Here is a 24,613-nt window from a genome sequence, read left to right on the forward strand (position 1 = left end):
AGGTCTCACATTTCAGTAGGGAGACAATCATGCAATTCAAGGCATGGCATGAAAACTACAGGAGTACACACAAGAGACGGTGGTCACACAACAGAGGGAGGAGCTCTATCTTTGTGGGCTTGGTTGCAAGTCTGTGATTTCTAAAGAGAAAGACCATCCCACAGCCGGGGGTGGGGGGAGGGGGGTGTTGGGAGGGGTGGTTCACACAGTGGCAGAGAGGAAGCTCAGTGTGCACTATTCAGGGAATTTTAGAAAGCTGGATGTTTCTGCAGTGGGGGAGACATCTCAAATTTTCCTTTAGAGGTAGGCATGGTGAACACCATTACTAGCCTTGCAAAATATGGTAAGGAGCCTGAAAATCCAGTGTGATTTAACATCTCTTCTAAGGTTGTCTTTAGCTTATTTTTCCAAATATTGATATGATTCTGCAGTTTTCCATATATAATTTTTTATCTCTCCAACTAGAATATAAACTTTTGGAGAGCAGGAAGTTGACTCTTTCAAAGCCCTTGACATGGTGCCTAACACATAGTAGGAGTTTTAACAGTCTTTCTGAAAATCCAATCTTATCCTGATAATTGTATGCTCAGTGCTTAAAGGGAATTCAAAACATCTGTTAGAAGAATTAACTAATGCTGAGTCAAGACAAAAACTGAAAAGGCCAGCATTTTTTGTAGATATGTTCTGGATTAGTGATTTTGCCTCTAGAACAATTTTATTTGCTGTTTAAAAAATCAATTTAATGCAATTTGTTTCAAAATGTCACACTTTAGCATATTTATGGTTGTCGATATTTGAGTAATCAATGGGAAAATAAGTATGGATTTTCAGCTATGTTAATTGGATTTGCCTTTCAGAATTGCTTGTATGTAGTGATGAAGGTTATTCGATAGAAGACATGTCCCTGCAGACTGGCCAGACCTGTCTCTCCAATTTCGGGTGGACAGGACAGTAATCTGTGACCTGAAATGGCAGGTTCTTTACAGGAAGTCAGTGCACTGTAATGAGCAAAACTAGCAGTTGAGACAAAGAAACAGAGGTAAATTCAAAGGATGGGAGATAAATCCAACAAAAATATAGGGTCCACCATAGTGAAGTTTCTAGGTGTTCAGTGGTGTGGGGCATGTTGCAATATTCCTTCTAAAGTGATGGATAAGCTATTGCATCTAGCCAAAAAAGAGGCAAAATACCCAATTGGCCTCTTTGGATTCTGGAGACAATATATTCCTCATTTGGGTGTGCTACTCCAGTTCATTTACTGAGTGAACAGAGAAGCTGCTAAATTTGAGTGGGGACTGGAACAAGGGGAGGCTCTCTGACAGGTCCAGGTGCAGTGCCACTCGGGTCATAAGAGCCAGCAGATTTAATGGTGCTGGGAGTGTCAGTGGCAAATAGAGATGCTGTCTGGAGCCTTTGGCAGGCCCTTCTGGAAAATTATAATGCAGATCTCTAGGATTTTGGAGCAAAGCCTTGCCAGCCTCTGCAGATAACTACTCCCCATCTGAGAAACAGTTTTTGGTCTGCTACTGAGCCTTAGTAGTGACTGAATGCTTAACCATAGCCACCAAGTTACTATAATACCTGAGTTGCCTATCATGAGCTGAGTGTTGTCTGATCTGTCAAGCCATAAAGTTGGGCTTGCACAGCAACTCCACCATAAAATGGAAGTGGTATGTTCAAGACGGCTTGAGTGGGTCCTGAATGCACAAGTAACTTACATGAGGAAGTTGCTCAATTGCCGATGGCCTCCACTCCTGCCACATTACCTTCTGTCTCCCAGCCCACAGTTTTGGCTCTTGGGGAGCTCATTATAATCAGCTGACTGAGGAAGACAACTTGGGCCTGGTTTACAGATGGTCTGCATGATGTACAAAGTACCACCTGAAATTGGATGGCTACAGCAATGCAGCCCCTCTTTGGGATGTTCCTGAAGGACAATGGTGAGGGGAAATCCTCCCAGTGGGCAGAACTTCAAGCAGTGCTCCTGGTTGCTCATTTTCCTTGGTAGGAGAAATGGGTGGAGATGTGTTTGTATACTGATTCATGGGCTGTTGCCAATAGTTTGCCTGGATGGTCAGGGATTTGGAAGGAACATGAGGTCTGGGGAAAAGGTATGTGGATAGACCTTTCTGAGGGGGAAAAAACCTGAAGATATATGTGTCTCATGAGAATACTCACCAGAAGGTGACTTCAGCAGAGGAAGATTTTAAAAATCAAGTGGATAAGATGACCTGTTCTATGGATACCAGCCACTTTGCCCAGCCACTCCTGTTGCTGCCCAAAGAGCTCATGAACAAATGGCTGGGTGTGTTATGCCTGGGTTCAGCAATGTGGACTTCCCCTCACCAAGGCTGACCTGGCTACAACCACCACTGAGAGCCTAATCTGCCAGCAGCAGAGACCAACACATGGCCTCCCATATGGCACCATTCCCTAAGGTGATCAGCCTGCTACCTGGTGGTAGGTTGATTACAATGGACCATTACATGGGAAGGGCAGTGGTTTTTTCTAACTAGAATGCATACATACTCTGGATTTGGGTTTGCCTTCCTGCATGCAATGTTTCTGCCAAAACTATAATCCATGGACTCACAGAATGCCTTATCCACCAGACCATGGCATTCCATCCAGCATTGATTCTGATCAAGAAATCCACTTCACAGCAAATGATGTGTGGGAATGGGCATACTCTCATGGAATTCACTGGTCTTACCATGTTCTCCAACATCCTGACGCAGCTGTATTGATAGAATGGTGGAACAACATTTCGAAGACTCAGTTATGGTGCCAACAAGGTGGCAATGCCTTGCAGGGCTGGGGCAATGTACTCCAGGAGGTTATGTATGCTCTGAATCAGTGTCCACTCCATGGTGCTGTTTCTCCTATAGGCAGGATTCATGGGTTCAAGACCCAAGGTGTGGAAATGGCACTATTCATAATTACCCCTAGTGATGCACTAGGAAAATTTTTCCTCCTATCCCTGAAACCTTAGCTCTGAAGGTCTACAGGTCTTAGTTCCAAAGAAGGAGTGCTTCCACCAGGAGAGATAACTATTCCATTGAACTGGAAGTTAAGACTGCCACCTGGCCACTTTGGGTTCTTCATTTACTGTATAGGCTGGTTAGCAGTTTTTGATATTGTTTATGGATTCCAAAAATAGGTGCTGGAATATGTTTGTAAACTGGTCTGTTGGAGGTTTTGGTTTTACTAGATTAAATTATGATTAGGGCTTTGATTGGGCCACGTCAGTAGGGCACTGAGTCCCCACTCACCAAGGGGTGGGGACTTATAGATAAAAGACATGGCAAAGGACAGTGATGGAAGTTTTGAGCCTGGGAAGTAAACACATGGGAGAATACAGAGCAGCTGAGCTCAGAGAGGATCACACGTAGCAAAAGACTTTGGTGAGGGAAGTAACTTATGCTTTATGGCCTGGTCACCGTAAGGTTCTACCCCAAATAAACACCCTTTATGAAAGCCAACAGATTTCTGGTATTTTGCATCAGCACCCCTTTGGCTGACTGAAACAACTGTGTGACTGATCCTGACTACCAAGGGAAAAGAAGACTGCACCTACACAATGGAGGTAAAGAAGCGTTTGCCTGAAATACAGGAGCTAACCTAAGGCATGTCTTAGTACTGCAATGCCCTGTGATTAAAGTCAATGGGAAACTACAACAACCCAATCCAGACAGGACTAACATTGGCCCAGAACCTTGTGGCAAAGAACCACAGCCAACTGAGGTGCTTGCTGAGGGAAAAGGGAACATGGAATGGGTAGTGGAAGAAGGTAGGGATAAATATGAAGTTCACCCACGTGACCCGCTACAGAAATGAGGACAGTAATGATCATGTTTATCTCTTCCCTGTTTTGTTATGAGTATGTTTATGTATGCACATGAAGCAAATATCTTTGTTTTCTTTCCTATCTTATCCCCTTATCATATGACGTAAGCTATATTAGTTTCATGTTGTAGTATTAAGTTAAAAGCTATCACGTTTACATGTGAATACTACCCAAGGACTTGCACCCTGTTCTGGAGAGATTTAGTGCCTTTCAGGTTGTACGCAGGACAGTTGAGTATTGTTAGGTAAAAAATATGTGTGTGATTATTTTTTTAATTTAGATATTAAGTATGGTTTAAGGTGATGTGTACGGCTGCCAAGTTGACAAAGGGTGGACTGTGGTGGTTAGTTCCTGTGTTATGGTTATGGTGACCAGTTGTTTGGTCAAGCAAGCACTGGCCTGATTATTACCGTGATGACACTTAGTGGACTTAAATCATCAGTAAGTAGATTGCATCTATGGCTAATTACATCTATAATTACATCTATAATCAATTATATCCTTCAACAATGAGAGATGTCTCATCGAAACAATTCAAAGCTTCAAAGGAGAAGTTGAGATTTTGGCAGTCAGAAGAAAGAATCTCCATCTCTGCTTCGGTCAGCCAGCTCCTCCTGGGGAATTCATCGAAACCTTCATCAGAGTTCCCAGTTCACCGCCTGTCTTATGGAATTTGGATGTGTGCATCTCCACAGTCACATAAAGCAATTTTTATAAAAAATCATAATATTTACAGATTATCTCCTGCTGATTCTATTTCCCTAGAGAACCTGGACTGATACACTGTGAATATGTTTGTATCAATTGGGAGGCATTATAGGATGAGGAGAGGTTCTATCATGAGATCCAGAATTCCTAATTCAATGATGAAAAAAAAAAACAAAAACGAGGGAAGCCGATGTAGTTCAGTGGTAGAGCACCTGCTTCCCATGTATAATGTCCTGGGTTCAATCCCCAGTACCTCCTGAAAAAAAAAAGAAGCGCTCCCACACCACTCTATAAGAAAAAGAAAACAACAACAAAAAAGGTAAAACAAATAAAAGGCTATAAATACTAAGGGAGATTTAGATAGGTTTAAATATAGGTGTAAATACCGAAAAAGAACGCAGTAAAGGGACTGACAGAAAGTCTATAGATAACATAAAACAGACAATAAAGAAGATGGAGTATAAATTGTAACTTTGGGTATACTGAAGCCAAATACTCAAGCAGAATTCTTTGGCTCCTGAGTTTTCAGCTGGGGTGCTAAACCACATGGCCATGTGCATTCCTCTTTTTATTTTATGGGGGGAGGGATGTATAAGTAATGGAGTGGTAGATCTCATGTGGTTCATTTTAATCCCTAAATGCCATTTTCCATAATTTCATTCTTTCAGTTGTAGGGGGAAAAAACACATGCCAAAAGTTTGGCTCTGTTTTGTCCCCTGGGGAGGACAAAAACCAAGGAAGTCACCAAAAGGACAGCTGCGCCAATGACAATAGATAGGTAAAGTGTATGCAGTCCTAGAAATGCTACAAAGTCTAAGTGATTGCGTCTCTAGAGAGAGACATTTAGAGAATTTATGTTCTAATAAAACCCCAAAGACCCAGAGACTGTCTTATATTTAATTCATAGTCCTCATCCTTTGGGGACCTACACCCCTCCTGGCCCATATTTAAAGAGCAGTTCTCTTACATCAGCCTGGGTATGTCACTGACAGCCACCGTTCCATCATGGGTCTCACTCTCTCCGTCTTCTTCCTCTTCTTCACTACTTTCCGACTCCTCACTGGAGGAGGAGTAATCAGTCACCTTCTTCAGGGGCCGATTTGTTTCTTCAATCCGGAGTTCTCTTAATTCTTTGGCTAATGCCGTCAGATCCTACAAAAGAAATGTTTGTTCACTGTCTGAATTGTAGATAGTACCAAAGCCACATTTCTCAGCAATTGAGTGCTCCAGCTTAAGCAACAAGAAAAAAAGCTCTCTAGAGAATTGTTACAAACATAGTTATTACATGGAACTAAGGAAACAATGTTTGTAGCATGTAGAAACTAGAAAGGAAAGAGGAAATCAATTTAAATTGTGTTCAAAACCAATAGCCAGACTGCGACTGATCAGATCTGAATATGTATGTGTATATATGTGTGTGCGCAATGCGTGTGTACACATATATACATTATTGGATTCTCATTTTAATTTTGAAAGATGAAATGCATCACCTTCAGAGTTAAAGGAAAATATAGTATGAGAAATTGTACCCCAGGATTTTAGAACTTCTGCCCAAACCAAAGTGATGGCCTTTCCCCTCTTAAGATTGCTTCTGCACCAAAATCTAGCATCAGTCACAGAACAGAGCAATTCCTAAGGTTCCAGCTACTACAATGACTCATTTAGCATGTCATCATCTCCTGGAATGCAAAGGCACTGCATCAAATGATGGCCCACCCCAAAGCCTAGTGCCACAGAAATTTATAGCCACAGAGCTGAGTTAATCAAGAGGAACAAAAAAATAAAGTTCTCTTCCAGAATGATAGGTGTTTCATTTTCTTTTGTTTTAAATTCCAGTCACCTAGCAGAAACCCTGAAATAAATGTGCAAACACCAAAAGGAAGAGAGAATTTCTCAGTTTTCCATGAGTATGATGAAACCTTTAGCCTTAGGTAATATGATGATGTGGCAGTTGATCACCAGGCATATTGCAGGCATTGAGCTGAATATCTGACTACCTTTTATTTTACATGCTGTCAGAGCAATGCGGGGGGAAGCAATTTTGCAAAAGCATGACTGCTCTAATCCGCATGGGTTAAACTGCCCATGCCGCATAGCATGCAAATGAGGAAGAAGCAATTTGACATCAGTCTTACCATTTCTCCCTATATTAGTGACCCATGTGGGAATTCAGTGAGAGACAGGGGATTAGGGAGAAAGAAACTCAATGAAAAATACTAAATCCCACAGTTTTCCTATGGCCATATTCTCTCTTTATTTCATTCCAGAAATGTATTTGTCCAATTCACCTATGATGTTTATAGCAATCTAGGTGCACTAAGTGACACTGGATAATTTATCCTAATTGGCTAGAGGAAAACCTGTGGTAAATGTGTATAATTAAGTTCTAATTATAATTTTACTTTTAAAAGGCAACAAATCAGCATGTTTCTTCCCTGGTATCTCCCTCTATGTCAGGCATTATCCTTTTGGTTAAGAGTGGGAGAGGGCACATTTTGAGGTGTTTTATTTGACATAGAAAATTTAAGAAGATCAACATGTTAAGTGAAGGAGTCATCCCTTCTAATTTTCATGGAATTCCAAAGGAAAGCAATAATGATTTAAAAATTTGTCCTGAAGTCACCTGAATTGGTGCCCTTAGAAAAAGAAAGCTTCTGAAAATTTAAATTGTACATTATATACACAAACCTGCTTGCTAAGGCTTTTACACACATGTATACATGCATGGCCTCAATCTCAGCAGATATATTTGCCATATCCATGAAACTGAAAATAGAATTGCTTCTTAAAATGCACAATGGTGTTTAAATATAGTGAATACTATTAAAGGAGAAGAATACTAAGGAATACTACCACAAAGAAAGATTTTCATGCAAATTTATTTTTGGTTTCTTTGGCAATGGGTCAAAATAGGAAAAACTATTATCTGGGTTTAAGCTTTTTACTTCTTATTTCTTCTTGACAATAGCCAATGCTTATTTTTATCAAATAGAGAAGAAACTGAAGGATGTGCTATACTTGAGCACACTGGAAAAATATGGTCTAGATATTTGTTAAAGTTTTCAAAGGAAACGGATATTATAATCCAGTAAAATAATAACAAATTAGATTTATTTTGTATTTTGATTTCTACATGTTATAACTACAGTACACCTCACTAAAATGTTGTCATTAGAGTATGTTTTATTATAATTTAAAGAGAGAATATGGTTTAAGAAACTTTATTTCTAATGTCAATAATTTTGTGAGTAAAATATAATAATATTAACAGTTATTGATTTAAATTAATGATAAATTTTCCCCATGGCTTGATTTTCCTCATCTCTGACATTTCAAAACAAGGCAAAAGATATTTAAAAAGAAAAATAATTAGAACTATTTAGAAATATTTAGTTCGTCCAAAATCCATTGATTTAAAGAAACTCTCATTTGTTAAAATGACCTAAAATTTTCTAAACTCTGCATTTAGGAACACTTTAAAGTCCTGACCTGCTTTATAATTTCACTTTTAATTAGAGGTGTTTTTTTTTGTTTGTTTCTGAGTTATTAAAAAGCTATCTTTACTGAAACATTAGAAATAATTGCAAGTTCCTTTTAATTTTAACTGGTGGCAGCTTGGAGATATATATACGAAAATCCCAAGGTAACAATAATGAGCAACTTAAAAGTAATACCCCTAAGAAAAGTTAATCTTTTATTGCCAATAACCTACATGTTTAGCCGAAGTTTCTTAGTCATCCAGTCTGGAACGATTTATAATAACAAAGTTAAAGAAAATAGACATGATCTATAATGGACACCATTTGGTTCAGATCCATTTTCATGCATTTAATTCTCTGACAATACCAATTTTCTCCATATAATGAGTCTTTGTGGTAATTTATTGCTCGACTGTCTCAAGCCTGGGACTATAAAATATTAGAAAAGAGGAATAAAAGTGTTAATTAGTATAGAAATATTTGAAAATGCATTCCTAAAAAAGAAACATGGCAAAATGGTAAGATTTTTCAACTACAGAGTAAATGTGAAGATAGTTAAGAGGCTTCTTTGATGTAAAACTTTTTAGAATCAACTAGCTATTATTTTTCAATCAAAAGAGCTTATTTAATCTGACAATTAGGCATACCTTGCCTAAAAAGGTGCTCTTTTAGTTCTCTTTTTAAAACCAGTAAAGGTTATTTAAATTTTAATTCAATTTGTGAACAATTATTTTGTTCTCAATTTTTAAGCCAGCCTCTTCTTTTTATGCATTAAGATCAATTTATTTTCCTTTTAGGAAATCTAAAGATACGACATTGGGCAAACCACTTAACATTCAGTATCCATATCTGAAAAAAATGAAGGTCCGGGACCACTAGTTATAGCTGAAATTTCATCCAATCTATGGATGTGCTCTGGAATTTTTCAGACTCCTACATACTAATGAGAAAAAAGTGGTGAAGGCCGTGTTTGTTTATGTATATAATCTTCAGGCTACATATTTAATTGAACTAAAGTAAAAAGAATATTTACTTTCAAAATGTGCATTAAATAATTACAGATTATGCTGCAGAATCTCTTACAGTCCATTAGAAAGTACTGCCAAATTAATGGAAATTCTCCAGATTGATTTTCATTAAAAAATAGGCCACTAAATTGGCATTAATAAGCAACCATTTTTCAAAAACTAGTTTTAGGACTTTTCATTTCAATTCCTGGTTACCTAAATGGCAAAACAGTTGCTGGAGAAGGAAACCCTATCAAAACCTGGGAATGAGAAGGGAGAACGGTTTAGTTCAGGGTTTTCTAATTGTGACACTATTTGCATTTTGGGGTGATAATTCTTTGATGTAGGGGAATGCCATATGCATTGTAGGATGTAGGATCTCTATCCACTAGATGCCATTAGCATGGTCCCCCACTTCCCCAAGTTGTGACAATAAAACTATTGGAAATGTCTAGAAATGTTTGGGGAAGACAGGAATCATCTCCAGTTGAGAAACTCTGGGTTAGAAAGAACCAAATAATCATGTATTTTTAGTGGTTGAGATCAGTGATAATCAAGGTGTAGGCTTATCAGAATCATGTAGAGGGCTTTTTCCAGGAGCACATGCCCTCAGAGATTTTGGTGTGAAGCTCACATCCTCTCAATTATTATTACTTCTGTTGTCCCTCTCAACACTGTGCTGTCCCTCAGTGTGTTGATATACTCCAAAATAAATATAACAGCACAATTTTTAAAAACCTAAAAGGTCCTGGATTACAGAAATAAAATCCACAGGAGCTCTCTTTTTCTCATGGCAGCCAACCCAAGCCAATTTTTGGACTCATGAGATTCCCCTTGAGTTGAGCACACATACAACCAACCACTTTGAATGGCAGCCAGTGTATCAGAACATAGTACCCTTTCTTCAACTGTTCTGGAAGAAAAGTGATAAGAATTGCAATGCTCCCTGTCCTTCACGCTATTGTGAGGGAAGGGGCAGTGCCGTGGCACAGAGCAATTTAAAAACGTTTTCTTTCTATAAATGCCACCCATACACCATAGACATGAAGAATTTCATTATTTTGTAAGCCATAATCTCTTAACTAGCATCATAACTTTCTAAATCACTCTAAATGGTGAGATGGTCATAATTCTGAAAAGGTGATGCATAAGAACATGCTTCTCCCACTTGCCAAAATAGCTCCATGCCTCAGGCTTGAATGACAACCTCTACGCTTTATGCAGCTTTTCAAGAGGTCCTAAATAATCCTGTGAGCAAGGCAGGGCCGGTGTTTTTATCCCATTTTACAGATGTGGCAACTCTGTCCTAGAGCGGTTAAGAGACTTGTGCCAACAAGTTATCTACTGGGTAGCCAGGTTTTGAAAACAGCTTACTGACCCCGAAGCCAATGCTTTTTCCATATCATTTCACAAAATGTTGCTTAGCAGAAACACAGCCTTAAAGCCATAAGGATAGCCTTCAAATTCCATGCATTCAGGACTCCGCAAGGTCTGTCTCAAAAAGATTCCACTATCCTGAATTCATGCAGGTCTGACAAACAGCAGTAAGGCAGTCATCCTTCTTAGAAAGCTACCGACAACCGACAAAGCCTTATATTTTTCTAATGGAAAAATGTCTCTGCAGATAAGGAAATAAAGTCACTTAACTCACTAGGATTCATTAACTAAAGTTGATGTTGCTGCTGCTGCTTTTGTTAATGTTCCACAAAATTAATCTAACAATACCCAGTAACTCCTTGTTCACACATCACACTCTATAAATTTGGAGTGCCTAGAACGATGGCTCTTTTCTTTGTTGGTAAAATCGCTCAGGACCATCCCTGAGCAGGGCTGGAGAGTCCAGGTTAAGAGCTCAGGCTTTGCTACTGGAAGATGCTGGAATGAGAAGCTGCTACATTTAATAAAGCACTAATACTTGTCATTAGCCAGACTGGAAGAGTGGATAAGTAGCATTTTGGCTCAGAGTGAAGGTCTTGCGAGCTTTCTGCAGGTGTCTGAGGGTCTTAGATTGGCTTCTGTTGAAGGAGGCTCTCCTTCCAGCCTGGAGCCCCAAATTATGATCCCATTGGCCACCGTTTTGAATGTCAACATCAGCTAGTCAATTTTACATGTACAGGTTGTGAAAGCATGACCAAGAAAATGCAATACTAACCTCATCTATAGCTTTCTTATAGCTCTGAGATAAGACCCAATCCAGAGGAATCCACAGGAGGGAAAAATCCAGAAGAAAGGCAAGCAGATTAGACATAAAATTGCAATAGTCAGTAAAAAAGTAATAAATGTAAAAGAGCAAAGGGAAGGTCAACCCAGAAGGATACAAATTGCCTATGGACTGTCACTGTCCATATATTTCTTTACTTTAAAATGTAAATAGCAGGATAAGCCAAAAAGATGTCACATTCATTTCACAGAAAATATTTTCAGAAAATTTTAAATTAAATAAGTGTATAGTACTCAGTCCAAATTAATTTTTAACTTTCAAATTTCAATTTCTGTCCAGTGTGTTTTTTTCTTTTAAGACTTTTTGGGGTCATATAGCAATGAAGCTGTATTTCACTTTGTCAGCCCCGTCAGACCATGATTATCAAGTTTCTATCCAGAAACTATAGTCACGTAGTCCATGAGGCATGAAAAGTAGCAGGAAAATGGTAATATTAACATATAAGGAAAATAATATGGGGGAAAGGGCAGAATGGATGAGAAACCCACAGATAACACCGAAATCTCCTTAATTGCTAGTTTCAACATCTTTTTTAATCAAACCTGTTGAGTAGAAATTATGCAATGATATGACTTATTTCTCTTCCTGCTTTATTCTCTAATGGAGGGATAATGATCAGCAAATATCAAAGGGCAGAAAAGGGAGGAAGAAGAAATTCAGCATCTGTTCGTTTCTTTCCTAATCAGGTAGAGTCCTTCTGGAGGCTTCTAGCCTTTGTCTTATTCATTTACATGATTTGTTTTCCATAATCATGAGTGAATCCCCAACTACTTTACTTTGAGAGTGGGTTCTCAGACATTAAGAGAGTTCAAAACTCTTAAGAGAGAAGAACACTCACAGCTGGCCGACTGGGTCGGGTAATGTCCCTGGATTCCTCTGGTTTCACCTTGGAGGGCTCATGGGGGAGCACAGGTGATCCTTCCGACTTACTGTTGGCTAGAGGAAGAAACAGAGAGCCAAGAAAAATAAAGACCATCAGAAAGTGCTGGCTCAAGTTCTGGAGTTTTGGAATGAGTCACTCCTTCTGGGTGGACAAGTTGTTCACTTAGGCAAGTCCTCAAGCACATCAGCAAAAAAAAAAGTAAATATTCAGGAAAACAAAATCAGGCAAACATCTTTAGGCTTATAACCTAGAAGTCACTAGTAATAATAAAAATTATAGTAATTACCACCACCATCACCAACACCACCACTATCATTTCCTGAGCTTTTCTTTTTCTTATCAGGCAGAGTGCTAAATGCTTTCTATGTCAGTTATCTCATTTAATCTTCACTCCAACCATATGATGTGGCATCATTTTCCTATTTTATAGTTGGACGCAGGATTACAGAAATGACAAAACTGGCTGAAGGTCACATGAAATTACTATTCTCAATCATTATGCTGATCCAGCTTCTAAAATTAAGGTTCCAGACTTATTTTCTTCTTTATCACTTACCATCAGGATAGGTTATTTTGATAGAATTCTGTGAAAACAAAACCTCAGATCTATTCTATATGGTGGAATGGTTTTTAAATTGGGGGAGAGGGGTGATCTGGATGTTTGGACCCTTTAAGGGAGAACGAGGTGGGGCATAAGGGAGGGTGTTGGTGACAAAGGGAAAGGGGGAGAATAGAGGTACTCAGCAAGAGGGACAAGGGCTATGAAGGAATATCATCCTTTTCAGTTAGGAGATTATAGGTAAAGAAGAAGCAACTCTAAAGTACAAGAGATTTTCTGTTTCGTTTTGCTTTAAACTAGTGTGGGGACCCAAGCTGCCCAAGTCCTCAGTACACAGCTGCCTACATGACCTAGACACAAGTTAAAGGTTAACAACTCTCCCCAAGCAGAGTATGTATAATGGTTGTTGTATACTATAATCTTCCCAAAGCAGTCAATGTCCTTGTAATGTCCTTCCTATGAGCCTAGTGAAAACAACACCAGACCCCACGCTAGCGGGAACTCTGTTCTCCTACTCTATGGAATGTCCTTCTTCTGAAACCCCTTATATGTCACCCCTTGTGATGGTTAGCCTAATGTGTCAACTCAGCCAGGTAATTGTGCCAGTTGTTTGTTTGGTCAAGCAAGCACTGGGCTAAGTGTAATACAAGGACATTTATGGGCTTTAGTCATCACTGAGCTCACTGCATAGATGGCTGATTACATCTGCATCAACCAGATATATTGCCATCAGCAATGAGTGATGCTTTATCCAATGAGTTGAATGCCTTAATAGGGGAAGTGGGGGTAGGGTGGGGTGGGGAATGGTGGTATATGGGAACCTCTTATATTTTTTAATGTAACATTTTGTGTGAACTATGCATCTTTAAAAAAAAAAAAAAGAAAAGTTAATACAGGAAAAAAAAAAGGGTGGGGGGTGATTTCAGTGTTCAGAGAGAATTTCCCAGCTGTCTTTGGACAGCCAGCATTTCCTGGAAATTCATCAAGGACTTTCATTGGAGCCCCTGGTGTGCAGCCTGCCTGAAGAACCCAGGCTTGTGTATCCCCACGGTCACATGAGAGACGCTTATAAAATCTCATACTATTTATAGATATCTCCTGTTGATTCTGTTTCCCTAGAGAACCCTGACTAATACACCCCTCATTTGCTCATCTCTTTGAGGAGTGCTAACTTCATTCATTCTTTGACTGGCTGCTGTCAAAGGTTCTTTCCTATCTGTAAGTCCCAATAAAGCTCATGCCTGACTAAATGCCAGGTGTGTTCTTTGGTCTCATAGCCTCACCAATGTGTGCCCTTCAGGAGCTGGGTTGTAACAACTAGTCTTTCCTGGGCAAGGATGTACCATGTTTAGCCCAGAAGAAGTAGGGGCTGCATGAAAGAAGAAAATTAAATTGGAACGAATCCATTGATTAGAGAATTAAAATGATGTGCATATGGTTTTCTTTAACAGTTGCTCTAACATGGATAATAAGTCGCTTATTAATAGAAAAACTGGAATTGGTCAGGTTTCTAAATGAAAAAAAATTTATTTGGATCAAGGCAACGAAGGCATCCACAGCTCTGGGCTGTACCTCTGATATAGAAAAATGCATATAAGGGCTGCCGTGGGCCAGCCCCACATCCCAATCAGAGAAAGGAGCATTGCAAGTCAGACATCAACCTTTTCAAAATGGGCAGTGACGGTACTTATTTAAAACCTTAGGGCATTAGGAAGTAAAATACGATTGCATCTAATGAGGAGGCTGGCTTTCATCAGGCAGAGAAATTTGTAAGTAAATTAGTATTTATGAAGTGGCACTTAAAAAAGTTCTGGGCTTTATCATTTGGATGTAAAAGTATTTTCTGATTAAGGTAATTCAGAAAGAGTGAATTTTGATTAGCTGGAAATAATGTGTTACATATAATTAGCTGGACGATATTAATGTTTTTCACAGGCTTCCTCATTAATGAAAACTAAACAATGATGAATGACTTGAATTAAACATTTAGAAAGGCTAATTTTTACCTCTGTGGTAGGAATAACTACAAGAGTCAAATATATCTTTTTTAAAGTCAAATAAGTTATTTTTTCCTTCAAATCTACGTTAGTCTTTATCAATTTCATGTTGAGAAATACTTAGTACTAGTATTATGAACTTTGGTCAGAATACTAAAAGGGACTCCTGGGTACTCAGGGAATGCAAAATTCTCACCAAGTAACCCAATGGAAATGGAATTTCATTTTCAAGTGAAACCAATATTGTAAATATTATTACTCTCCCTCAAAAAAACTCAGATTTGCCATGAGGAAGGACACAGTTAGGGATGGTGGCTCTGTCCACCGAGGAGATTGAGGCTGAGAAGAGTTAAGGGGCATTTTCAGTAGCACCTGCTTAATGGCCCCACCAGGACCAGAAGTCAGGAAGTCACCTGATTCCACAGCTCGCCACAGCTCTCCTCCCCAGGCCATGATGCCATTAAAAAAGTCAGATAATTTTACCTCGAACTCTGGTTCGCTCGCTGGAACCCGCTTGTGAGCCAGGCTGGGAACCTCCTTGGGAGCTGGGCTGGGAGCTGGGGGTGCTCGAGCTGGAGGAGCTGCCACTGCTGGTCCTCTGCAAGGTGCTCTCTAGGATAGGCTCAGTTCTCCGGAGATCAGGGTTGCTGCAGGGAGGGCAGAACGCATTGATGACATCCTCTCAACCTTGTCACCGGGTGGAAGAAGCATAATCCAGGCCCCCAAACCCCCCCAAGGGACAATGGAGTACTTCTTTTACCCTGGCCCGGAAGGGGTCACAGGAAGACATATCTTCCTACAGGGAGCTCCAGGCCAGACACTAGATCAGGATGGGATGAGCTCTCCGCCTCATTCTGGGGCCCCCGCGTTGAAAGTATTAGTCTGACATGGTGACTCTTCGAAAGGAGGCTTTTTAAAAAACAAAGCAAAACCAAAAAACCACCTTTTGCTTCCTGTGCTCATTGTTAAAAAATTTAATAACAACTATAATCTCTGAACCAGGAGACAGTCAGCTATATTTCCTGTTTGGTGTATTATTTTCTAGTTTTTTTTCTTTTTCATCTATGATTCCATATATGCATCTTGCCTTTTCCCCCTTATCACTGCATTGTGAGCATTTTCTGATGGCTGAATAATAATTATCCATTATGTAGACTGATTAGTTTAATACTCCTCTATTTTTAGATACTGAGCTGCTTCTAATACACTGCTCTATGTTATACTTAGACACCTGTAGATGTGCATACAAATACCCTATCACATTTCTATTACCTTAAGATAAATTCCTGGAATTGGAATTCATGGGTGAAAGGCATAAACTGGGATGTGTGTGTAAAAAGGTATTACCAGTTTTCACCGAAATGTTTGAAATAGCCCTTCTCATTGAATACTCATCAGGCTTTATTTGCTAATTTGTGAAAAAACTTTCTTGTTTTAAGGAATTACTACTGAGAGAGATTATTTTTTATTCATGTTTATTTGCCCAATTATAATTTCTCTCCTAAGAACTGCTGAGTCATGGCCTATGCTCATACAGCTATAAAGCTAGTAGACGCCATTGCATTTTTTATTGTTTTCTTACACTTAAGACATTACCAAAGGGAGGCATGCATTTTGAAAATCATTATTAAGTGCTAATGAAGGAACGAATTTTGGCAGGCTGGTAGCCCCAACTTTTTAATAAGATTTTACTATATTATTAGTCTACATATTTTTATTTCACTCAAAATAGTAGTACTTATTCATTCATTCAGTTCTGTACCAGGCACTGGGCCAGGCACTTGGGATACTGTGATGAACAAGAAACAACCCCTGCCCTCCAGGAGCTTACCCAGACACACAGTCAATTTCAGGCGTGATTTGTTTGAAGTGAGCACAGGGGAATATGGGGCCATGGAGCAGGGTCAACCCGAAGCCACTTTAGGCGGTCAGAAATGCTGTACCAGAGAATGAGGCACCTCAGTTGAATGATGACTTGGAGTTAGACAGGCAAAAGGAGGGAATGGCACGGTGGTGAGAGGCAGTCCTGAGGTTTTTATGGTTTTCTTTTAAAAAAAGCAGCATTCTTGGGAAGCGGACTTGGCCCAGTGGTTAGGGCGCCCGTCTACCACATGGGAGGTCTGCAGTTCAAACCCCGGGCCTCCTTGACCCGTGTGGAGCTGGCCCACACTCAGTGGTGATGTGCGCAAGGAGTGCCCTGCCATGCATGGGTGTCCCCACGGGGGGGAGCCCCACACGCAAGGAGTGTGCCCCATAAGGAGAGCCGCCCAGCGCAAAAGAAAGTGCAGCTGCCAGGAATGGCGCCGCACACACACAGAGCTGACACAACAAGATGACGCAACAAAAAGAGACACAGATTCCCATGCTGCTGACAACAATGACAACAACAGAAGTGGACAAAGAAGAACACACAGTAAACAGACACAGAGAACAGACAACTGGGGCAGGGGGCAGGGGAAGGGGAGAGAAATAAATAAAATCTTTTTTTTTAAAAAAAGCAGCATTCTCAAAGCTTCTAGAAAGTACTTCCCTTTTAATTTATAACTCATAGATTTTGCATTTTTCCATGAGACTCACATATCCCTTGACACGGGTAATTTAGTGAGACTTGAAACCCACTGAGGGAGAGAAGCTGATCCAATAGAGGCTCCCTCCATGTTCTCCAAACAGAATTTTGCACCTTTAGTAATACAGTCACCATACCATGATTTTAATGCCATGAGATATCATATTAAAATATAATTTTATGCTCTAATTTTGCTCTGTCTACTTCAAGAGTATCAAGCATGTGCCAGGCACTTTGTGCTGTGTTAGGTGTTAGCTGTTTCATACAAAAATATGTAAATAATATGGTCCCTTTCCTGGAGACATTTGCATTATCATCAGTATACTGATAACCTGGCCACAAACATAGCATCTTTATAGCAGTCACTAAACCAAGTAGTTTCTTTCTGAAAACACAAGACTCTTGCTTTGTGGTAATGTATCTGCCAAAAAACACTTAGCTGAGTTATAGAAATTCTTAAACATTAAATTATCAGAAGACATAGTGGGTGACTTTGGAAAATGTTACATGTAAAAATAAGTATGTCCTCATAATTTATTAATTATGATAATATAAAGGTATACTTCAGGACAACACTTACCTTTGCCGTGTTTACGCTAAAGGGGTTGCTAAGTCAACCTAATAGTAAAATCAACTTTGGAAGTGATTCTTGATAAGTATAAGGAAAACTTAAAAAATTCTTGATATTCTAATGGCATTTCTTTGTGTAGTAAACTATTTTTGTGAAAGTGTTTGCATTTAATTAATTGAAATAGATTTGGATCCACCCTGGAAATTCCCTTGATTTGGGGAATGCCTAAAATAATGAATGTATAATATTTCAAAAATAGTCTACAATTCAAATTTTTCACTTTTCATGAAGAAACATTTCTATCCCCTTTGATTTCCCCCAAAATGAATTCTTCCCTTCTGCCTTCTTTTATTAAAGAGCAGTGGTCAGGGATTATTATGTATATCAATTTCAAAAACATTTTCACTAAATGCTAGCCAACTGTATTTCAGAGTAAGAGTGACGGGCATACTAAGGTCGCTTGATGCCTGCTTTCATTTTGTGGGATGGAAATGCTTTGTATTAAAAAAATATACTGAGTGGTGGGCTTTGGCAGATGCTCTTGGTTTCTTTCCTGGTAGTTGCGATGTGCTAGAGGAACCGGCTACTTGCTCTAATGTAGCATCCACTCAAGTTTCAGCAAAATTGTGGAGATGAGACATGCCCAGGGCAGATAATAGTGAAAAAGGCAAAACTCTGTAGGTTGTGTGTGAAACAGACTGAAGTACGGCGGGAGTTTGGGGAACAATGAATGCAGCCTGAGGTGGTCAAAGACCACCTCGGAAGGAAGCAGGACTTGCATGGGCCTGGCAGAGGTAAGCAGGAAGGCTGGCAGAAGAGTCTGAGCAAAAACACAGTGACAGGTTTTTCTGGTCCCCACTGAGGCTGTGAGCAGACCGGTGGGACTGGAGAACCTGGTCTGTGTTAATATGAAATACTGGGGGAGTGGGATGATCAGAAGAGAAGGGCGGGCCTCTACAGCAATGGCTCTGAGGGCCAGACAGAAGAGTGTGCACTTCCCCTGACGGGCTATGACTGGCCAGGAGGGGCAGGCAGATCAGCTGGGAGGCCTGGACCAGGGCTGGTCTGGTGCCAAAGAGCAGCCCGGGCATCAGCAGACCCAGCTGGGATGAACGTGCATCTTTTCCTGGGCTCCGGGTCCCTTTCATGGGAAGCTAATTGGATCCCGTGGGCATTAAATCCCTGACCTGGGACTCATTAATACACATCCTCCCTACTGGCACTAACCAGCATGGATGAGGATTTTAATGGGTTGCTATTTTTGCTGCTGGAGACTGAAAGAGTTTTTAGTTTCTGTGTAACCACACATAGAAATAGGTGGAACTTTCCCGTGAGTTTTCTACCTTACTATTATTTTCTTGTAAAATATAGGTCTTGTGAGAAAATGTCATACTGTTCACATTTTTCTCTTCCTTATTATGTAGTAACATGGTCTGGTCTTGGGGCCATGGGTCTGAGATTAGTGTTCTGAGAGGGAATCAATTTCAGGAGAACTCCATGAAATAATAGATTTATCTTGTTCACGTATTAACTGAGCTACCCAGATGCAAATGTGTGAAAAGTTGAAAACATCAAAATAGATTCCTTAAAATGCTAACTTTTAATTCAGACATTTGCCATCATGCAGACAATGCTGGTTGGTGTACAAAACACACAGTGAAGTGAAAACATGGCAATTTTACCATTCACTCAAATCATATAAAAATTAAACTGGAAAAGTAAGGTTACAAAGTGATTTCTTGGCCCAAATACTTGGACCAAGTCTTTAATGAGGTGGCTGACTGCCAAAATTCACTTTACTTTGTAGTTTGATGACACAGTCAATGAGAACAAGTAAGACATAAGAAGATAGTTTTGGGATAAGACAGAGAATTATTTTTTGAAATTAAGTATTTAGCAATTGGGTTTTGACTGGGTGTTTCTGGCTTAATTTAAATCTTTTCATATTCTTAAAATACTTGTTTGATCACATTTTAGTTTGCTGTAAAAGAACACATGAATCAGTTAAATATTAAAGTTTCTGGAATTTCTTTAAACAGTATTTTTGAAAACAAACAAATGAATCGTTGTTACTTTTTTAAAACAAATTAAATCTTGATTTAAACTCAACTGAGCACCTTGAAAGCAGTAGGCATTTAGGAGTGCATACAGCAGGTAAGAACTGCTCACTGATCCTCCAGCTTTGAGCAACGTCCAGCTGTACTTGCATGAAAAGGAAGGGCCAGGAACCCCTGCCCGGGGTCACGGTGTCTGTGTTCTCCCCCACACCCTGACAGTCTAGGAAGGAAGCTGTGGAACGTGTGATTATACACATTCTAGCTCCAGTGGGAAGGTGCTTGGGGGCATAAACATGTCCCCCAGGACAAACAACTTTTAAAAGATGGCGACTAAACAAGAGCAGGATTAATAAGCATAAGATTAAGAGGCACTGTTAGGTTCATTAAACCATCCAATGAGCAAGGGGGGAGGCAAAATGGTACCCTGTCAGTCAAAGAATCAAGCGTCTCTTTTTCCTTGGAAAATGGGACCACAATAATACTGGCATCTATTACTAAACTAGTAGATTAGTAGAGTGTACAACTTAAAAGTGCAGACTCGGGTGCAAGGTCTCCAGGGCTCAAATCTTGGCTCTCACTAATTTTGTCACCTTGGGCAATTTACATTCTTTTGTCTAAGATCCCCATCTATAAAATGGGGGTGATGATGGCCACTACCTCACAAAGTTGTTAGGTGGTTTAAATGATTTAACATTTATAATGTACTTAGAACAGTACCTCATCCATAAAAGTGCTCCAAAAGTGTTTATTAAGTAAATAAATAAATGATAAATCACCCACGATCATGCAGAGGGCGGGACCACAAGGGTTGTTTAATAACACTTTCTGACCTACTGATGTTAGCACATGATGTACCTGCTTGATCCTGGATCTATTTAAAAACAGTACTGTGATGGTTTGAAGTTGTATGGACCCTAGGCAATCATGTTCTTAAAGCTAATCCATTCCTGTGGGTGTAAATCTATTGTAGGTGGGACCTTTTGCTTAGGTTACCTTAGTTAGGGCATGGCCCAGGGTGGATCTTAATCCTCTTACTGGAGTCCTTTATAAAAGAATGTAATTCAGAGAAAGGAGAAAGAGAAAACCACAGAACCAAGAACCAGGAAAGAAGGGAGAGACCAGCACATGCCACCATGTGCCTTGCCATGTGAGAGAGGAGGCCAAGACTGCTGGCAGTCAGTCTTTGGGGAGAAAGCATCACCTGATGATGCTTTGATTTGTACGTTTTTCTTGTCCTTAAAACTGTAAGCTTGTAAACTAATAAATCCCCATTGTAAAAGCCAGCCCATTTCTGGTCTATTACTTTCGGAAGCCCAGAAGACTGGGTGGGTCTTTTATGATCTGTATCGTGTGTGTAGAAAGGAAAGAGTGAAGTGACAGGGAGTTGGATGCTCCTGGAATGAATGCAAAATAGTAAAGCTTCACTTTATCCCTCATGTTAAAGGCACATGCTTGTACACTGCCCATTTTAACTCAAGATTCTTCCATTCAGGGTACCGTTTAGTTTATGGGTTTTGACATACTGTTTCCCAAAATGAAAAAAATCACAAATTCTGAAGTTACAACATAATGCCTTACACCCAGTAACTGGAGTTCATTAGTATTGAATGCCAGAAGTAAAAACTGAGCTTCTTAACTTTTGAGTCTGCCTTCTTTACACAATGAATTCTCATATTTAACCCAAAGCAAAAGAAGAAATCAAGACAAGAAATAGAATTTTGACACATTCATACCTGTAGCCCCAAAGAGCTGCAGATATAACATATCCCCAGGAAAGAGCATGGGCCCCAGAGTCAAGCAGAGTAGGGTGACTGGGTCTCAGCGCCACATGCAGTCCTCATACCATGGGTCTTCAAAAAAACTTTGCTGAATTTAGCGAACAAATTAAGAATAATAACAAACATCCTGAATTTGTCCCTTACCGGCTGTGCAATTTTTCTTGGGGTTTCATTCTAAGTTTTAAATTTCTAGTCTATCTTGGGAGTCATGTCAAAGAAAAATGGCTTTAAAGAAAAGGCTGTGAGGTAAAAAGGACTATTGACCAAGTACAAGAAATATAGCTTAGAATCACATAGAGGATGGATTTTTTTTAAACTCTTTTTGTAACTTTATGGACTGGCAGTTGTCTGACAATGACAAAAAAAAAAAGGACCTCCTTAGGACAACAGGAAGTAGTAAAATCTCTTTGTTCCACTAATGATCTTCACCAATTTCCCAGTATCTGTGCCCTGTGTATTTCCCTATTTCCCTTCTATACAGGCTCAAGGTTTGGCTACACACTTGTGGCCCAATGGGATATGAACAAAGATGACACAACCATGGGCTTGAAAAATGCTGTGCACTGGAACTTTCTTTCCTGGGAAACTGTTCTGAGATTGCCAAATGGTGAAGAAGCCTGGGATGAAAGACCATGTGGAGAGCTCGGTCCAGTGGACCCATCAGCTCAATACAGCTACATTAGTGAGCCCAGGTGAAAGCAGAAGTACTTCTTAGCTGATCTGTGGAATCATGAGAAATAATAAATTATTCTTGTAAGCCACTAAGTTGGTTTATTATGCAGCAAAACTGACCTAAAGCTATTTCTATCATAGTAAATAATCAAATCCTGACACTTTTAAAGATGCAATCCAATCTAGAGTTGTGAAGTATGACTCCAATCTTAAATGTTGGTCACACAGAAATATGTGATGGCAAGAAAAAAGTAGCATTTTGTAGGGCTTTCCCACATGGCAAAGACTGGGAATCTCTAAGTCCTGGTCCTGTCCCTCAAATCCCCCTGACTTTCGATGGAAGTAATTCATTATCATCTCTTGGTTCACTCCCTCCCTACCTCTGTAAGTAGGAAAACACTAGCCATCTGTCACGAACTCTGTGTTCATTGGACAAAGTACAGTATTTCAGTGGTTCCAAAAGGAAAGCTCACATTTAGCAAGCCACTCACCATTAAATGCTATCTTAGGCCCCAATGTCATTAATATGACACTTCAGAGAGAATAAAAAGCTGTTCTTTATTTCACTATATAATGATAATTCTCTCTCTTTCCTTTTTGTTTGAAAAAGGGAAATACACCTAAAGTTGAAATGATGCTTGATCTATAGCAACTGAAATTCTAAGCAACTGATGCAAGGAACAAAACCTCAAGGGCAGGACTCAAAGGAGCAAGAAGCACTGATAACCGGGGATGTATTGCTGCTTGAAGGGGGGGATTGTTAAAGTTCGGGCTGGCAATTCCGGGCTAACATTCCTTTGCCTCCCTCGTCACAACATGCTCTAGTCTTCCTCAGTGCTGCTTAGCAACACCAGCTCAGCAGTGAAGATGACAAGTTGCTGGGAAAAAAATGGTTCATTCAATGTCTGCTGCAATGGGTAATTCCACTCAGAATGGGCTAGAGTCTTTGCCCAAAAGGGATGAATATATCTTGTGTAGTTCCATCTTATTTACGGACTGACCCCTTCCTAAGACTTTTCATGTGAAGAGAAAAATGAAAGCTTTATAATCAAAATCATTCCATAGTTTAAAGATATGTACAACTAATCATAACTTTTGTTTCCAAACTCTCTCTTACTAGTGAGGGAGGGCCTTCCTTTAGTGGGAACAAAGCGAAGAAGAATAAAACAGCTTGCCTGAACTCATCCTTTCTATAGTCTCAACAGAGGCCATTTGCTATTTTAGTTGATCTTAAAAAGGGGTGCATTTATCATGAAAAATCTGAGGGAAGCTTGATAAACTATAGCATCAAACAGCTCTGCTACCAGATAAAATCTGCTCAAATATTACAAGGATATTGTTTCCTTTCCAGCCTCTTGTACATCAACCAGAAAGTGAATGCCACTTCCTGACTGCAGGAATATACACCGTTGATGGAAAATTCTGAGCACGGAGCAAGAAGTGGAAGCATAACTGTATTTCACTGACCCTCCATAATTTCAAAGAGGTGATTGCCTCATGTTCATCCCTTTGTAATTTGCCAAGCGAGGGAAGCTCTGTAGTTCGGTCACTATTGAGATTCTTTGGCAATTACTGTGCAAAATCTCAATGATTCCCAGGCCACATTTCTTGATCTTATGCTGAAAATCACCTCAAACCAAGTCATTTAGTTCTTCTGACTCTATGAAATGGCCTCTGAAGTAATGATTCGAGGTGTTTGCAACCAGATCTATATTGGCAATTTTACTCCAGGTTTTGAAAATGGTTAAGGTTAGCACATTAGCATCCTGATTGCCCTTCATTCATTAACCTTTCATTCACTCAAGAGCCCCCACTGTCAAATGATTTCTGTGAAAGACTACTAAAGAAATGAAAGGCATGTGTTTTGAGCCACCAAAGTTTACAGGTCAGGTATCATGTCACATGCCTCTGAAGTGAAAAAGGACAAAGACATTTTTAGGAAAACGAGTAATGGTGGGATGGGGTTTGGCTCCTTCACCTTAGGCATCGTCCTTTCCTTACCTTGCTCTGATGGGCTGAGATCCTAGCCGGGGTCCCAGAGCACTGCCATTTCCAGGAGAATTCTTTCTGGCTAATGCTGGGGATATAGAAGTTGTTCTTTGAGGCACCTGGAAGAAAATCAGAATTCATTAATCTTTTCCTGGAAAGCTTACTCCTATGTAAAGATTTGTCAGGAGTTCCAGAAACTATCTTACACAGGGAAGAAGTATGTTTTATTCTTGAAAGAAATACTAAGCTTCCTAAACTTGTTCAAATATGGGTCTACTG

At 39.8% G+C, this 24,613-nt stretch overlaps 1 protein-coding gene across 11 annotated transcripts in view; it reads right to left on the reverse strand.

Moving 5' to 3' along the window:
- TNIK (TRAF2 and NCK interacting kinase) overlaps positions 1 to 24,613 on the reverse strand; it is a 435,835-nt gene that overhangs the window by 46,491 nt on the left and 364,731 nt on the right. For 6 of the 11 annotated variants that reach the window (XM_058295284.2, XM_058295286.2, XM_058295288.2 and 3 more), the window contains 5 exons: positions 24,347 to 24,453; positions 15,185 to 15,348; positions 12,101 to 12,198; positions 11,194 to 11,217; positions 5,523 to 5,707 (listed from right to left, as the gene is read on the reverse strand). In XM_058295284.2, the coding sequence (XP_058151267.1) occupies positions 5,523 to 5,707; positions 11,194 to 11,217; positions 12,101 to 12,198; positions 15,185 to 15,348; positions 24,347 to 24,453 (578 nt within the window). The remainder of the gene's footprint in view (positions 1 to 5,522; positions 5,708 to 11,193; positions 11,218 to 12,100; positions 12,199 to 15,184; positions 15,349 to 24,346; positions 24,454 to 24,613) is intronic. The other 5 variants (XM_058295283.2, XM_058295289.2, XM_058295285.2 and 2 more) reach the window with 1 other exon arrangement.

Source organism: Dasypus novemcinctus, chromosome 4, assembly GCF_030445035.2.
Source record: "Dasypus novemcinctus isolate mDasNov1 chromosome 4, mDasNov1.1.hap2, whole genome shotgun sequence".
NCBI lineage: Eukaryota > Metazoa > Chordata > Mammalia > Cingulata > Dasypodidae > Dasypus > Dasypus novemcinctus.